Below are 17,247 nucleotides of genomic sequence, written 5' to 3'. Positions count from 1 at the left end.
ATTTTAAATGATGTAAGTATTTGTCAGATATTAAACTTGATGAATATGAAGCTATTCCATATAAGCATACTGCAAATTTCATTACTTTAAAACACTCAGACATCTACATTTCAGGCAGGAAATCTTCAGACAATGCAAGGAATTTTCAGGCATAGGATATGGATTCAATACATCCTAACTTTTCCTCTCCTCTCCCTGCCTCCTCCTCGGTTAGAAGTCAAAATCTGACAGATGAGAGAGAATAACTGAGACTGCACATTTCTATTCCCTTCTGAGTGTGAATAAAAACAAGTTATTTTTAAATCCAGCATGAAGATAGCCAATTTCCAAAAGGAAAACTTTTTATTTTAATGTTACCTTGCTGTTAATCTTTACTTTTTTTTCTTGTCTTGTGTATTGCAGGGATCTGTCTTATAATCTGCTGGAAGATTTACCCTGTTTTGCTGCATGTAAAAAGCTCCAAAAAATGTAAGCTTCAGACTATCCTAAAATGCCTAAAAAGAGGCATCTGTATACAAATTGCTTGGACATCATTAATTTTGTTACTGCTAGCCAATTTGACATATCCCAAATACAATACCCTTACAATGTAAGGAGGTTGATCCCTAAACTCAGTCCAAAATACCCCAATGCGTCCTCCAAATGTCTTTGAAACCAATGAGTTTCTTATTGCTGTTTCAGTGACTTGCATCACAATGAAATCGATGAAATTAAAGCAGATACTTTTCGGCAGCTGGCTGCTCTGCGTTCTCTGTGAGTACAGCCATAACAGCAATTCACCTGGGGGTCTCAGAAACACGGGGCATATACTGTCTGCCCCCAAATGTTCCTGTTTCTATTTTTCCTCACTTGGATCATTCACCCATTAGGTCATACTTGTGAAAGCAGAATAAACATTGTGAAGCTGAGCATCTGCAGCAATGAATTCAAAGATGTAAACATATAGCTATAATAGCTGCTACTTCTAAATATTTCTGGTGGAGGTGGAAAGAGATACTGAGCCAGAGCTAGTATCTGTTGGCAGGTTCGCAATAATCAGCTCTATGGAGCATGAAATCTTTTTATAGAAGATGGTATGTTAAGAAATACGTTTCAATCCTGCATGGGTTTATGGGTTTTACTCAGACAAGTATTCTAATAGGATAATTTTGTGGAGAAATTATTCATGGGTATAAGTCTTTGCAGAAACTAGCCTGTAGATTTTTTTTTTTTTTTTAAGAAGTGTTTTCAGTCATTCTGATTTTTCAAGGGAGGTGAAGATTCTGGTTAGGAAGTTAAGCCTATTGACAGTGGATTTGCTTTTCCTAGTTATATCATGACAATTTCTTAGAAGTAGTGCATCTATCCACTCTTCTTTCTGCTGCATTGGGAGATTGTGAAGCAGACTGAAAACAAACAACTGAGTTAGATTATAGAAGTCATTAAGAAGTTTTAGAAAAAGTTGTCAGTTTAGTAACTAACAACGTTAACGGACTAACATCATTTAAAAACTGGGAAAGACATCTCATTATGAGATATGCAGAAGCTTATTGAAAATATTTGCATGTAATTAATACCTTTTTTATATTTAGGCATCCTAATCAAGTGTATGAAAACTGCCATATTCACTCAGTGGGTATGTAATTTTCCGCTCACTTTTTTTGTAGGGATTTAGCTTGGAACAAAATTAAAATTATTCATCCCAATGCATTCTCTTCTTTACCATCTCTGATCAAACTGTAAGTATTTATATATCTTTTATATTTAAATTTTCACATTTTTCTTGCAAGAGCATATAAAAACTTTATAACTTAGTGCCCCATTCAGGAGAAATTAAGGTTTTCTCTATTGTAATTCTCTGGTCTATTGAATTCTTATGTGTATGTCTGCTTTCTCATACTTCACCAACTCCCATAGGTATTATGGCAAAGCTGCATATACCACTGTGTAATCATGGTGATTTGGTGCCCATGAAGTACATCAGTGTATCTGCTTTTCTTCTGTTAGTTTGTTAATAGTTTAGTCTCTTGTAGCAGTGTTTCCAGGGCAGATTTGTTATTATTTGTATATCAGAACTAAAATCAGATCCAAAATTGAATACCATTTTCAAGTAAGCATCTTTATTTCATTGTTTCTCATTTGATAGAACAGGTTTGCTTCTTTAGTAACTTCAGCCAGAGTAATTAGTGGTCAAAACATCAGAGGCCTAATTTTGCAGGCCTTATTCACAAGCTCTTCTCAGTCTTTATTAACTTCTTCGTTTTTCCCGCTGTCATTGGAATACCTCTTTCAGATGACTCCCTGAGGCAATGGGTGTATGGAGAAGACCTGAGAGAAAATTCCTCCAGAGTTATCTTGCACACAAAGACATAATGCTGGGCATCTGCTCACAGATAATCCAGTAGCTGCTGGGAAACCTAAATTTGGAAAGCTATTGTAGGTTGTATCAGTATCCTGTTGCTGTGCAAACCTCCTCTCTTGATGGTGCTCTGACAAATGTCCATAGACAGAGCATTGCCTATTGCATACCTTTTTTTTTTTTTTTTTGACCCTCCTCAGGGCTTTCCTACAGAAGAAAGTAAATGAGAAATGGATGAGGGAACACTGTTCTACCAGCAGTAAACTGTAGCTTTGGTCTGTAGCACTGAACACTCAGAGATCGTTAAAGAAAAATGCCCTTTAACACACACAGTAAACCAGTGTACCAGTGTTATCTGAAGTGCTAGTCTGTAATCCTGGTCTGACTGAAGTCAGTAGTAGTTTTTCCATTTCAGTGGGACCAAAATTTCACCTTTGATATTTAACCATGTTGTGAGTAATACCACACACACACAACCAGAAAAGAGCAGTGCATCAGCATACCTCCTATTTTAAGACTAGCCCCTTAGATTTCAGTAGATAGTCCAAAAGAGCCCACCCTTTGGCATGAAAACATTTCAGTAGCACTCCCCTTCTTACTCCTTCCTGAGTGTTGACCAGCTTAAGTACTGCAGTGTAGATTACTGTGAAGAGGACTGAAAAGGCTTATAGAAAAAATGGAAGAGGGAAAGAGAGAAATAGAGAAAATACCTCTGAACTTCTTCCTCTTTCATTACTTTACATATTTCTCCTTGATCGCAATCACTTTTCCTTCATCTGTTTTACTTTCTCCAAGCCATATATCCATGTTCATCTGCATTGTCTTCCCTCAGCTGCTCAGACAAACCTCAGCTCAGAACTGTCACCTTCATTCTCTCCAGCCCAGACCTGTCCTGCTCTGAAACATGCTTCTTCCTCATCCACTGGCCCTGCTTCTTGTGGAGGATTCAGAGCACTCATTTCTTCCTGCGTCCCACTGAACTGTTTAAGCTGCAGAAATGTCTTCTGGTAGTGGCTCCCTTTAATACCAACAGTCCAATGAACTGATTTTAATTTCATTCGCTAGTCTCAAAACTGGCACTATGAATGCTTGGAGTCAAAACTTGACAACAGAGGTTACTCTTAGCAAACTGCTGGATATTACTGTTAGCTTTCTGCTAGGTACACAGATGTGTTCTCCTGAGTGGTGTTGCAGATTTGCTCTGCTGATTGGGGGGGGTCTCTGCTTAATGCAGTGATCTTTGATAGAGTTAGAAATGTATAACCTGTTTTTCCAACATGACACTTCAAGTGCTGAAGAAAAAAATGAAAACTTGTAAACTGATTTTTATTTGCTGTTATGCAGGGACGTGTCATCCAACCTTTTGTCCTCTTTTCCTGTGACGGGGCTACATGGTTTAACTCATTTAAAATTAACAGGAAATCATGCCCTACAAAGTTTGATATCATCTGAAAATTTTCCAGAACTCAAGTGAGTATATCATTAAAACTAATAAGCCACATTTGGGTTCTTGTGCAATGGAAGGTGTGTCAGTGTGTAAGGCATGGTGCTTTGTATTATCAGTCTTTGATCTGTGCTATTAAAAATAAAGCAAATATGATAAAAATGTGATAGACTTATTTTATTATGCTCACTTTTAACTGCAGAAACTATGAAGGGTTTTGAAATATTAACCCCAGTACTTGCTTAAAATGAGCCACATCTGCTTCCTGGTGATATGGTTCAAAAGCTGTTAAAACAACATTGCTAGCAGCTTAGTGATATGCCCTTCTTCTGCTGGCTGTTCTTACAGAACTTCCATTAAATTTAATGAGAACTCAGTAAATATCAAGGGAAGAATATAGTCCTGAAGTTTTAAAATATTTGTTCATATTTGTTTAAAGTAGAAACAAACAGATTTTAGCTTTAATCTTTTGATTAAGATTCAGATAATACTCGTCCATCATTATTAAAACATTTTGATGCTGATGGATAGTTTTCTGCTGGATGCTCTGTGATACAGGAAGGAAATGTTTTCTAGAGATTATTTGCAGCTCTGCTAGTCATTGGATGACCACAGATAAATCATTTTAAAGGGAGATTTGCCTCTGACTTTAGGGTATTTGGCAGTGACCCCTCACTCTCCTAGTTCCCTTGCTTTTTATATTTTAATTGGAAGTCCAAGTCCATGTCCAAGTGCAAAATATAATTTTATTCCCCATTTCCCCATTTTATTGTAAGAGGTTTGATATCATAAAGTTTGAAACAAATAGCATGTGCATAGGTACATCCTCACTAGATTCAACTTTTGCACTGCAAAAGTTCCATAAGTCATAGTAAGCCGACAGCTCAAGGAGACATACCACCGGTAAAAAGGACTAGGGTAGTTTGGAGTTATAAATAAGAGAGTCATGAGTAGAAATAGGAAGCTGATTTAACCTCTGTATACTGTACTGGAGGGATTCACACTAGAATACTTCTGTGGTGGTATATTAATAGAATCAGAGAGAAGAGCTGCAAAAAGTGGTTCCAGGATTAGGAACAAATGCCTTAAAAGACTTAATAAAACCAATACCTGTAGTTTGTCACAGAGAAGAATGGGCGATGACTTGATCACAGTATATGAAACTACTTTATAATGAAAAGACTCAAGGTACTAGAGGCCTTACACAAGTTCAGATGGGTCTCAGAGGTCAAGAATCAAGTACCATAAGAAATCCTGTATGGCTGAGGCTGAGTTTTTATCACAGTTTTTCTTCTATGACTTTGCCTGCATGTTGAGGCAAATGACAATTCTAGATATCTGAAGGTTCTTGAAAAGAATGTAAATAAAGAAAATCAGTGAGGCCCAGCTAGCAAGTATACAGTAATATATATGTATGTGACATGGCCTGCAGGCGTAAGAAGTATTGCTTCTAGAATAATTCACTATTCAACTGAATTATGTACAACTAGGATTTGTTAATTATTTTATTAAAACTATATTTTATATGATTCTTCCCCCAGTAAAATTATGTACCTTGCTAAAATGCAACTACAGTGAATCTAATCCATGTAAGTACTTAACAAGGAAGTGTCAGGGAATAGCTGAAGTCGTTAAAAAAGGTGTAAGAGATATGATTACATATCTCGGGCTGATTGATATCTGTAAGAGCAAAGGACATCTAGTCAGGGGAGAATGGGGTAAAATCTTGACCTGGAGTCCATAGGACTTTTACCATGAATTAAAATGGTCAGGACTTCACACAGGATCACTGCATGGGCAGTGTATAAAGCACCAAACTTGAACAGAGATCTAAAACAAAATGAAATTTTACCCTTTATAATTGTTGGAACTAGACGTTTGTTATAACATTAAAGACAAATTCCTGTATAAAAGCTTCTTGCTCATCTAAGTGGGTCATTGCTGTTCAATGCACAAACACATCAAACAGCTGAGCATCCTCTGCCCCACCTTCAGCAACGGCACAAGAACGCACACAGCTTAGCCCAGCCTGCTATAGCAAGCTATGAGGAAATAAAGCCAGGTTGCCAACCACTCCTTTCTTCTTTATCTGATGCTTTGATTCAGTACTGTAAAGAATTCAGTTACTAGATCCATCCATCATAACTGTGCATTCCCATTCACTGACAACCCCACACCTTTGTGAGCTGAAAAATGACATTGTGTTCTCTGCTGCTTAATCAAAAACCAAAGAAAGCATTCCTTGCTTCAGAAAGAAAAAAAAAAGTAAAGATACAGATACCATCAGTAAGATAAGCAGTACATAAAAACAGATTCAGCCAATGTTTTTTAAAGAATTTAATTTGACAAAGTCCAAATCACCCATATCAAATAGGCTGGAAATGGGATTCTTGCTCTTTAACTAAGATAGTCTAAAAGTTTGGGGGGGTTGGAAACAGGGGAACAGTGTAACGCAAGAGGTCCAGATTTCTACTCTAGGGCTGGCCATCAGACTGGTAGAAGCCCAACAGCATCTGGAAACCTGTCATTATTAAGCGTATGGAGCTGTGTGATTAACCAGAGAATACATTAGCATGAGTCACTTGAGACTGAAATATCCACCAGCTAGTCCTTCGCACAGCAGTATAAACTTCTTCCAAAAAGGTCTGGAGCCATTAGTCACAACCATCACCTTGCAGAACTTTCAATGTTTTTTTAAATAAGGTTATTTTTGTCAGAAAAGGGGCTTTTCTAGTTTTAACCAATTCATGGTGATTGCTTTTCAGCCTAGAAGAAGACTAACTATGGGGTAGTCTAGTAACCTGTGGGTTTAATAATAGTTTATGTAAGGACAGCTTATGGGAATTTTTTACAAAAATATTTAATCAGATAATCTCTTTATTTTAAAAAATCATATGCACAGAAATGAGTTAGAAATTAAATATTTAGATCTGCTGGCATAAACCTGCTTTATCTTGGTTACCTTGAACTTTACTGGAGTACTTAAAAATTTCCTTTTAAAATTTTTGCATTATGTACAACAGTACAGATTATTGTTGCTAATTCCCAGCAGAAATATCAGCAAGTAGAAACTAAATGCCCCCAAATGCACTAATTTAACAATAATAACTTTAGCCGTTAGGGTTAGTTTGTTCCCCTTTGTACCAAGCCTTTGGCTAGTGCACGAGTTTAAGTCTCATTGACACTGGGCCTTATTCACAGACTGATCCCTTTGTAGATTTCCCAGGGCTTTAAAGGTTGCTTAGAGTATTTATTATGTTAATTTACATGATTAAACTGTTAAAAGTAATCTGATAGTAGGATATAGTTCTATTTTATTCCTTTTAAGTTAAGTCAGAACAACTTTTAATCACCTCTTTTATGGTTGCTTTTTTTTGGTTGATTAGGCTTTTGAAATGGAGGCTAAGGTTTTATTGTGTATTATTGGAGAACAGTGCAGATTAAGTATCTCTACTTCCAAAGCATAAAGTATGTTTAAGAAATAGAAGAAATAGTCTGTAGAACTTGAATATATGTAGTTCTTCCATGCTACCCCAGAATTTGCACATTCCTAAAGTAATGGAATTCCAAACATACAGAAAATCAGCAACTGTCTGACAATAGAAACCCTCAAAATCATTGAAACTCACTGACCAATACCCAGTTATGTGTTAGGAATACCAATGATCTTAAAAGAATTAGTAATGAACATCCAGTGTCCTGCGATCACCGTGCACATTCCTATGACAATTAATAAAGTAAAACCGTTTCTTCTGTGACACTGTTTCACACATGATGTATATCTGATGCGTTCACTGTTCAGTTCAGAACATTGCTTTTTTTGGTCTGCACATGAAAGACAATCTCCCTTCTGCTGTTTCACTGTGAAAAAGGCTTGAGGTGGAGAGAAATGGATGACGTTTGAATCCAAAAGTAGATCTCATCTTCCCAAAATTGGAGAAATTCCATTTGGGGAATGATGTTTTGTTTTTGCCTGTTATGCAGGTAGAGGCAGTTGTGATCTTTGGATCTGCTTTTTAAAAAGAAAACATTAAGGAAGTAACATGTTGAGCTACACGATAAAATCATTAAAAAACATAAAGTACAAATATGACTCTCAGAGCAACACTCAATTGCAAGACACATATCTCTAACTGCTTCATTAAATATATAATTTAAAATATTACTAAATATGTCCATCATGAAAATATACAGGAAAATGTCATTGTGCCTTTAATAAAATTAGCCTAGAAATCATTTGCGTTTCTGACATGGAATTCTGTCTGTGAATCCTCCATTTTGTATTACCATGACTGATTTTTACCCATAAATATTTTTACTTTCAATTACGGTTATTTAACCAAGTTCCTCTGTGCTAACATTAGAGGGGCAATACAATCTAGTAACTCTGGCACTCTAAACCAGTATCATGGCCTGCTTCCTTGTCAGGGTCATGGAAATGCCTTATGCTTATCAGTGCTGTGCTTTTGGAGCTTGTGAGAGCCACTACAAGATCTCCAGCCAATGGAACAAAGACGAGAATAGCAGCACTGATGATTTTCACAGGAAGGATACCGGATTGTTACAAATTCAAGGTAATCCTCATCTTTTGCTTTTAAATCTACCTAAAGCCTGTGATTTTTTCAGAGAAAGGAGTAGAAATTCTGACACTGAGTTTCACAGGAGCAGCCTGTGATGTTAAGTAAATGCAGTACTCTTTTACAGTCTCTTGCCCAATAATATGTTATTCAAGTGTTACCATACTTAGCAAACTCATTGTGTCAGATAAGTCTTTCAAAAGTCTCAGTCACTCTTCTTGCCATCTAAATGCTAACTATAATAATGTGGGAAGTAAAATTTTCCCTTTATTTGGGAGGAAGGGAAGCATGCTGCAGTACACACTATACAATAGCAGACCAGCAAAGATCCAGGTCACCGTTTCTTGCGAGGCTTGAAGGTAGTAGCTCATCCTTGGCTTGCATGTGCTGTGCACCTGCTTCAGGATGAGTCACAGCATTAGTATGGCTAACCTGGCATCGCTGCCAGTGTTTTTTCCTGACACTTCATGAGTACCAAAGAGTACATCTGCTCTCCAGGATAGAATATTACTGTGTATTTCCTCCCCTTCAGCATAAGGACTGTTACGCGACCTCTTACTTTAAGTGCACACATACATGTTAAACTATCTTGCTGCCTTCTATGCTATCTCCACTCCTGCAAACCAGTAAATTTCAGATATCTCGGCTGGCCGCAGCAAGAGTGGAGCCAAGAACACATTGTGAAGCTATGACGTAAAAAAACAAACACAAAAGAACCTGGGTTAATTCTTAGTAGGTAATGAAGAACCTACTTTTCTGAAGGTGATTATTTCAGAGATGTGGTGGTGCCAACTTTTTAAATATTCCTGAATACAGTGATTCAAAACCAAGTAAGCCTATGTCTGCTTCTGCTTACAGTTTGGCAGGCAAAGAGACAATGGCAAGCCTTAAATACAACAGACATATTTCGCAATTTATACTAAAAGAGGTTTTCCTAAAAATTACAGTACCAAATTTGGGTGTTTTCTCCCCCACAGATGAACGTGACTTTGAAGATTTTCTTCTTGACTTTGAAGAGGATTTGAAAGCTCATCATTCAGTGCAATGTTCACCTTCTCCAGGTATGGAACTGCCAGGCAGATAGGAAACCAAATACACCTTTACCAGATATTTGAGATGCAGAACAAACTCTGAATCTGGTACTAGGAAGTAACATGATGTTTTAAAATAATTTGGTGAGACCAAATACGTTTTACAATAATATAAATTTTGCACTGAAGTCCAGAAGACTATTCAGCTACTGAATTCATCTATGAATATACTAGAAGTTTTACCCAGTCCTCAGGCAGATTCTCACTCCAGGCCTCTTGTCAAAAGTTATTAAAATCTTTTTCTAGCAAGAAAAAGATACAGAACAGAGTCTTTGCTCTCTCATTCCTTGTAAAACTAAACTAATTCCTCTGAACTTCATCAAGGTATCCTGCACTTGAGATCCTCGAAAAACACAGTTTAATTCAATGGCTAATAAATATCAAACACTACTGTATGGACCCTACACAGGCTATCACAAAGGACTCTCACCACTGCCATTTTCTTTATAGAGTAGTGCATCCCTGGCTTAGTAATGTGGAAGGAAGGAAAAAGAAATGCTTCAGTTAAACTGCAAAGCTGCAGGCCATCGATTCCACTGAAAGCTTCCTTTAAAGCAAGGAGAGAAGCATGTTCCTGGAATGTTTCTCCTTGCTTTAGCAGCGGTGGTCATGGACTTTGCTAGCCTGATTCAGCAAACATTTTCCCTAGCCATCCCTTCCTTGTGAAACATGAACAAAAACCCCCAAGTGACAACTAGTGCTTCAGCATTCATTCCAAGCCAAGATTCTTGTTTGTAACAGCAAATAATAAAACAGAAGTTACATAAACAGCAATAGAAAAGACAGGAGGCCAAAGAATTTGGATAAATTTGGCCATCTCATATTCTCCTGTGGCCTAAATATAACTACTGAGTTAAACATCACAAACACATCACTGTCTTCAAAGTAAGTTATCACCAAACACAAGAGAAAATTTTGCTTCTGTGCTGATCTTTCAAATGGTGTCGTAGAAAACCTTGTAAACTAACACATAGATGCTTCTTCCCACTTGAGGATGATGGCTGTAGCCATATGGAGTATGTCTGAGCTGCAAGGGTTGTGTCTTTACAGAGAAGTACTGATCACTGTGGAGGACTTTCTTTGAGAGAGCAGAGTTATCTAGTACAGAGAAAAATAATGCTTCTCAGACTTTGGAGTATTCAGCTTCAATTACACAGTGTATACATCTCAAGTCTATGACAATATACAGCAGGCTTCAATCATGACTTGACTTTACAAGAAGAAGGACTAGCTCTAGTCTTACTTCAATCACAGATCACCAGAAGCACCTCCAAAAAGACAAAACTTCCAAATGCAAAGAAAGCCTCAACTTTCCACAACTCTGATCCCTTCAGATCACAAACAGTGGTTTTTTTCAGGCTGCCTAGATGATGAAACCAATCAATTATACAGATCTTCTCCTCTCATGGTAGGTACCTCACAGACACCATCACAAAAAAGTACAAAAATGACAATCCAATTTTATTTGCTGCCTGTCTTCAAACTACCTTCCCAATTTATCTTCACATCTTCAACAACATCAACTCCTCAGAAATGAGGGCGGTCAGCAGAGAAAATGATTTTACTTAATATTTTCTGATCTCTAAAGGCCCAAAGGGCCCAACTGGATTCCAAAAACTCAAAGCATGCAACTGCCAGCTGAAATTATATTCACGTCCATAATCCTTTTCCTAAACTGGGTGAAATAGTTGGCATTTCAACTTTCATGATGTGTGTTTCAGCAGGAAATACTGTGTTATTCCAAGCCTATCCCACGGGGAGTACCTAGGATTTATAGAGAATCAAGAGCACATCCAGAATATGGTTATAAACAACTGTCTTTTGTTTGCTCAGAAACTATTCCAAATACTTGGAGCATACTTGAAGAGCAATCTAACTGTACAAGTGGCTGGTAAAGGGAATTTTCTCATCAAGTCTCAGGTGCCATCCCTGGCATCTATAAAAGGAACCTCCCAAAATGCATACCTTACCTCAGCTTGCAGTCTCAAATTCATTGGATTCCCCAAAAGACACAGCTTTCTAACAGCAAGACAGATTCAGGAATGAACTCAGCATTCTCCAACTATCTTTCTGCTACTGATAAGACTTGTGTTACCTTGCTTGAAATGCTAGCTAAGTGCACATTCAGAACAACCATCCACTTTACAATTTTGTTTTAAAATAAGTATGGCTACCAACAGAAAAAAAGTCATACACACCAATAAGCCATCTCTTATCCCCTTTAGCTGCTACAGCCTCAAAAGAATAGAACAGTTTCCAGGGATTTCCTTTCACTTCTTTCCCACCATGCAGACAGCAGTGTCATGTTCTTCATTACTAGAATGATGATTCCAGGCATGGGACTGTAGTCTCAACAGAATGCAGATGGGCTTTAACATTGCAGCAGTTGCAAAGATTCCCATAAAGCATATTCTAAACAAGTCAGTACTAATAATGATGAAGAGTTGCATATTTTGCATTAGCAGACAAAGCTGAGCCAAACCTTCCTGTTACCATTCAAGGAAACAGTCATTCTGGGGAAACAGTTACTGTGGAACTGCTGTATCAAACAGTCTAACAAACAATAGATTTCACTCTCTGTGGTGCACTTATCTTGCCTACAGTATAGCTTGATAGTCAACTTAAGCAGAAAGCTGTATTTCATAAATGAAAGATTTAAATATTCCATCCATAAAGATATTTTCTCAAACTAGGTAGTCCCAAACAGGACTGTTGGCAACCAAACTAAAAACATGTAAAACCTTCCATTCAAAAAAAAATCTGAAATTCTTCCACTTCAGAAGTTGGATGGATACCCAACACAGAGATGAATTTTTACCCAATCCGTCTGTTGTAAACAACAGTAGAAAAGGTCTATAGGGAAAATTAGCAAAGCAGAGTCTACTCTGTTCTATTCTATGCTCTTCCTGATGTCATAGAGGATTTTACATTTTGAGAAAGGGTAGTGCAACGCTGGAACAATTTACCTAGGGAGGCTGTGGAATGTCTATCTGTGAAGTTTTCAAGACACAGCTACGCAGAGCTTTGGCTGACCTGATCTAGTATCCGTGATAGTCCTGCTGTGAGGTGGGAAATTACAGTAGATGACTACCAGATATCCCTTACAACTACATCTCTATGGTCTATGAAATGGTGATAACCCAGAATCTGAGTCACCTTCTAGAATTAAAGGATAGGACAACCCACCCTTAATTTTCATCAGGGAACATCTATTTGCATTCTTAACCTGCTATCCCTTTCTGAATAACCAAACAGTATCAGATCATAGAATAATAGAAAAGTCTAGGTTGCAAGGGAGTTCTGGAAATCATCTGGTGCGACTTTGTGCTTAAAGCAAAGCCTTAGATTATCCAGAGCCCTGTCAAGCCAAGTCTTGAATATTTCCAGCAAGGGAAATTTCACCAGTTCTCTGGGCAACCTATTCCAGTAGTTACTTGTTCTCACAGTGAAGAGTTCTTTTCTTATATCCAGACAGAACTTCCCCTGAAGCAACTTGGGCCTCTCATTCTGTCACCATGCATCCATCAGAAGAGAGTACCTCCATCTTCTTTATAACTACCTTTTGGGTAGTGGTCTGTGATCAGATGCCCCCACATGCCTCCTCTTCTGTAGGCTGAACAAACCTGAATCACAGAACAGATGATGTTGGAAGGGACCTCTGAAGATTGTCTAGTCCAATCATACTGCTCAAAACAGGGTCAACCAAAGCAAGTTGCTCAGGGCGACGTCCAGACAGTTTTTGAATATCTCCAAGGAAGGAGACTCTACAAGTTCTCTGGGCAACCAGTGTTTGACCATCTTATGTTTAAAGTGTATTTGCTGTATTCCAGTTTGTGCCCATTGCCTCTTGTCCTTTTACTGGCACCACTGAGAAGAGTTTGGCACTATCTTCTTTACCACCTCATATTAGGCATGTATACATACTGATAAGATGCTTCCTCAGATTTCTCTTCTCCGGGATAAACAATCCTAGCTCTCTCAGGCTCTCCTTATATGACAAAAGCTCCAATCCCTTAATTATTTTTGTGGCCCTTTGCCATTATGTCCATGTCTTTCTTGGACTGGAGAGGGCAGGACTGGACACAGCACCAGATGTGTAGAGGGGAAGAATCACTTCCCTCAACCTGCTGGCACCACTTTTCCTAATCTTCCGATGCTCTTCCACTCCAAATCCTTCAGCCTTTCAGTTCATAATTTAAGTTCTCCAACCCTAATCATCTTGGTGACCCTCTCCAATTTTTCAATGTGTCTGCATCTTTGCAGGATACTATATCATTAACATTCTTCAAGAACCCCGATTTCCTAATCTAAGCTGAAACCTCTCAGATCTAATTGGATCTCAATCCAAACTAGTAGCACTATGATCCATGATGCATTCATCTGTCAACATAGGGTATTTAGTAGCCTTCACTTCAGTGAGAAAGATGGAGATGGTCTATCTGATGGCAAGCTTAATGATGGCACACAGATGCTATCTTAGCAACATGTCTATAAGGATACATTCCAAATTCTTGCCAGAAAGAATTACGACAGGATTACAAAATCCATCCCAAATTCTTTCAGAATTAATTCATTAAAGATTCATCTCAATATTGCATGCAGCTAAGGATTAAAGCATCTTCTTCCCTACACCTTAGATGTCAAAAAATAGGCCTGACCGTTTGCTTGCAAAGGTCAAAACCATTTGAATCACCTCCTAAAATCTTGATGGATGAAACAGAAGAGCAAAGCAGTCTTCAGACAAGACACTGCAAATGAGTCTTGGACTGTGGAATGGCATGTTGTAAAGTAGCCAAAGTGCATCTGCCCATATCCATTACATCACACTTCTCTGGGACTCATCAAACCTGTCCCAGCTCAGTGAGAAATGTCTTTCAGCTTTTTTCACACATTTACAAACATCACAGCATTTCTTGAACCTACAGACTGGACATTTCATTCAGTAAATAAGCTTTCCGATCGCTCTTCTCCTCAGACTAAAGTTTTGTCTCCAGCTATTAAATTAACAACAGCAAAATACTTATCTAGTAACTATTGCAAGAGAGAGATCTTCAGGATTTTCCGATAACCTTCCCATTTCCCCACAGTGGTGTTTTGCACGTCTGTAAGACCATAGCTGAGATAAAAGGGAGGTACAGCCATCCTGTCCTGCCCTGAGGAATTCCTGGTCACATTCACACTACACTTGCACTGCTGGACAAAAAAGAAAACAGCCTATTCAGGCTGAGGTACAAAGACTCATATACACCAATAGCGGAACATGCATATGAGCAGTGCATTATCAAGATCTCTGGTCACTCCGAAGTTAGTCACTTCTGATTTTGGAGCCTGGCTCAGGAAAAAAAAACTTCCTGAACTTTTGGACTGGAAGTCACTGGCTGTGGTGGAAACCAACACGAGGCGTGAAAGTTAGGGTCTTAAACAGCATAAAATTAATTTTTAATCTTACATGGGTTTCCCTTGCCTTTTTTTTTTTTTTTCAGGTCCCTTCAAACCATGTGACCATCTGTTTGGTAGCTGGCTGATCAGAATTGGAGTGTGGACCATAGTGGGTTTGGCCTTTATTTGCAATACACTGGTGACTGCTACAGTCTTCAGATCTCTGCTGTATATTTCCTCCATAAGACTTCTCATTGGTTTAATATCCATTGTAAATGCCTTGATGGGTCTGGCCAGCGGAGTATTAGCCAGTGTGGATGCATCAACTTTTGGTAGTTTTGCTCAGTATGGAGCATGGTGGGAAAGTGGAATTGGTTGCCAAATAACTGGCCTTCTGTCCATTTTTGCTTCAGAGGTTTCTATTTTCCTCCTTACCCTTGCCACACTTGAACGTGCATTCTCTGTAAAGCATGCTGCAAAGTTTGAAACAAAATCCTCTACTACTAGTGTAAAAATAGCCATTTTTTTTTGCTTTATGTTGGCACTAATCGTTGCAGTGATACCACTCCTCAATGGAAGTGAGTATGGGGTTTCTCCACTTTGTTTACCATTACCATTTGGAGAACCCACTGCTATGGGCTACATGGTAGCACTGGTATTGCTGAACTCCCTTTGTTTTCTGGTAATGACTGTTGCTTATACAAAGCTCTATTGTAGTTTAGAAAAGGGAGAACTAGACAACGTTTGGGATTGCTCTATGGTCAAACACATAGCCTTGCTACTTTTTACTAACTGCATTCTTTATTGCCCTGTGGCCTTCTTATCTTTCTCCTCCTTACTAAACCTCACTTTTATCAGCCCAGAAGTGATTAAATCAATACTGCTAGTGATTGTTCCACTGCCTGCATGCCTAAACCCACTCCTTTATATACTTTTCAATCCACACTTTAAGGAGGACCTCGGAAGTCTACAAAAGCAAACTTTGTTATGGAGGAGATCAAAACACACTAGTCTGATCTCTGTGAATTCAGAAGACATAGAAAAACAATCTTGTGACTCAACACAAGCACTGGTAACCTTCACAAGTGCTAGTATATCATATGACATGCCTACCAGCGATTCACTAATGCCATCATCTTATCAAATGACAGAAAGCTGTAATCTTTCATCTGTAGCATTTGTTTCATGTCGCTAGTTTCAGTGGCAGTGCAGAAAGCATCTATGTTTGCAAAAATTTTAATCCCAAAAGTAAATATGGGTGTGTGTATACAGGCTAGAGAATGGCTCTGAACTATTGGTATATGAATCACAAAAATGGACCATCACAAAACTTGCAGCAGGCTGAAATTCCAGCCTATTTAGGAAATGCTGCGATGAAAAGAGAAACTGAGAGTTGCCACAGTTCATGCAGTTGTATCAACTGTTCTCTTTTAAAGTGGCAATACTCAGAAAAGGCATCTGTTGGTCAAGAGCAAAAATACCGTGTTAAAAGAGTAAGCTTTTTCTTCAAAGCATTACCTGGTAGAGTTTGTGTTTTGGGGTTGGTTTTTTTTTTTTCCTGTTTATTATAATTTGATCTTAATACTTTTTCAGTTCCATGATTGTTTTTATAAGTGTCAGTGTATGGCCCTGATTCAGCAAGGTATTTAAGTGGAAGAGTAATCCTATTGAAGTCCTAAAGGTTTCTGGAAAACAGACAGTGATGAAACTCCATGTTTTACTGATAATGCTCTTAATTTAAAAATTTAGTTGCTCTTGGGGTTGTTTTATAGAAGTCATCTGACTTGACAAAGCGTTTTTAACTGTCAGCTAAAACAATACAGAATTAACATGGCAAGAAAGAAGTTAACCAAAATCCTGCTAAGTGACTAAAATGTAATTGTAAATGGCAAGCCACTGTCACGTGGGCATTTTTCTAGTGATGTGCTGCACAGTTTGGTCATGACTTAGAATTATTTCCAGAATTACTGCTGATAAAATTGGCAGATGACTCTTAGAATTCCAGAGTGGAAAACACTACATGGAAAATCATAAATACATAAAGATGGGTGTGCTGAGTGCAAATAAATGACACCAAAGGTACTCTCTTAGAAACATAAATTTAAGTCATTTGTCTAGGATCAAAAACTGTAATCCTACTATTGGTGTGATCTCTATCCTGTGAAGCAGTGATTCTGAAAAGCCTCTAGTTCATGGTTGCTAGTCAATTGAAGAGTCATCCAAAAGGATACAATGCTCTCTAATTACAGACCATGGAATATCAAGTAGGAGTTAAGAGGTTGTATGATCTGTGTCCTTACCACTGATGCAAGCACTACCGAAATATTTCATGCAATGCTCACATCCACATGCTGTGAAGAACATTGGAAAATTGAAAAGGATTTAAATATCATAAATTTAAAAAGCAGGTTATCAGAG

At 38.1% G+C, this 17,247-nt stretch overlaps 1 protein-coding gene across 1 annotated transcript in view; it reads left to right on the top strand.

Moving 5' to 3' along the window:
* Positions 1-16,024, top strand: part of LGR5 (leucine rich repeat containing G protein-coupled receptor 5) — a 91,059-nt gene extending 75,035 nt beyond the window's left edge. The window contains exons 12-18 of the mRNA XM_067313326.1: positions 403-468; positions 682-753; positions 1,647-1,718; positions 3,683-3,808; positions 8,211-8,356; positions 9,337-9,420; positions 14,934-16,024. Of these exons, the coding sequence (XP_067169427.1) occupies positions 403-468; positions 682-753; positions 1,647-1,718; positions 3,683-3,808; positions 8,211-8,356; positions 9,337-9,420; positions 14,934-16,024 (1,657 nt within the window). The remainder of the gene's footprint in view (positions 1-402; positions 469-681; positions 754-1,646; positions 1,719-3,682; positions 3,809-8,210; positions 8,357-9,336; positions 9,421-14,933) is intronic.
* Positions 16,025-17,247: the final 1,223 nt, after the last annotated feature.

This window comes from Apteryx mantelli, chromosome 1, assembly GCF_036417845.1.
Source record: "Apteryx mantelli isolate bAptMan1 chromosome 1, bAptMan1.hap1, whole genome shotgun sequence".
NCBI classification, from domain to species: domain Eukaryota; kingdom Metazoa; phylum Chordata; class Aves; order Apterygiformes; family Apterygidae; genus Apteryx; species Apteryx mantelli.
This window is presented reverse-complemented; position numbering and strand designations above follow the sequence as displayed.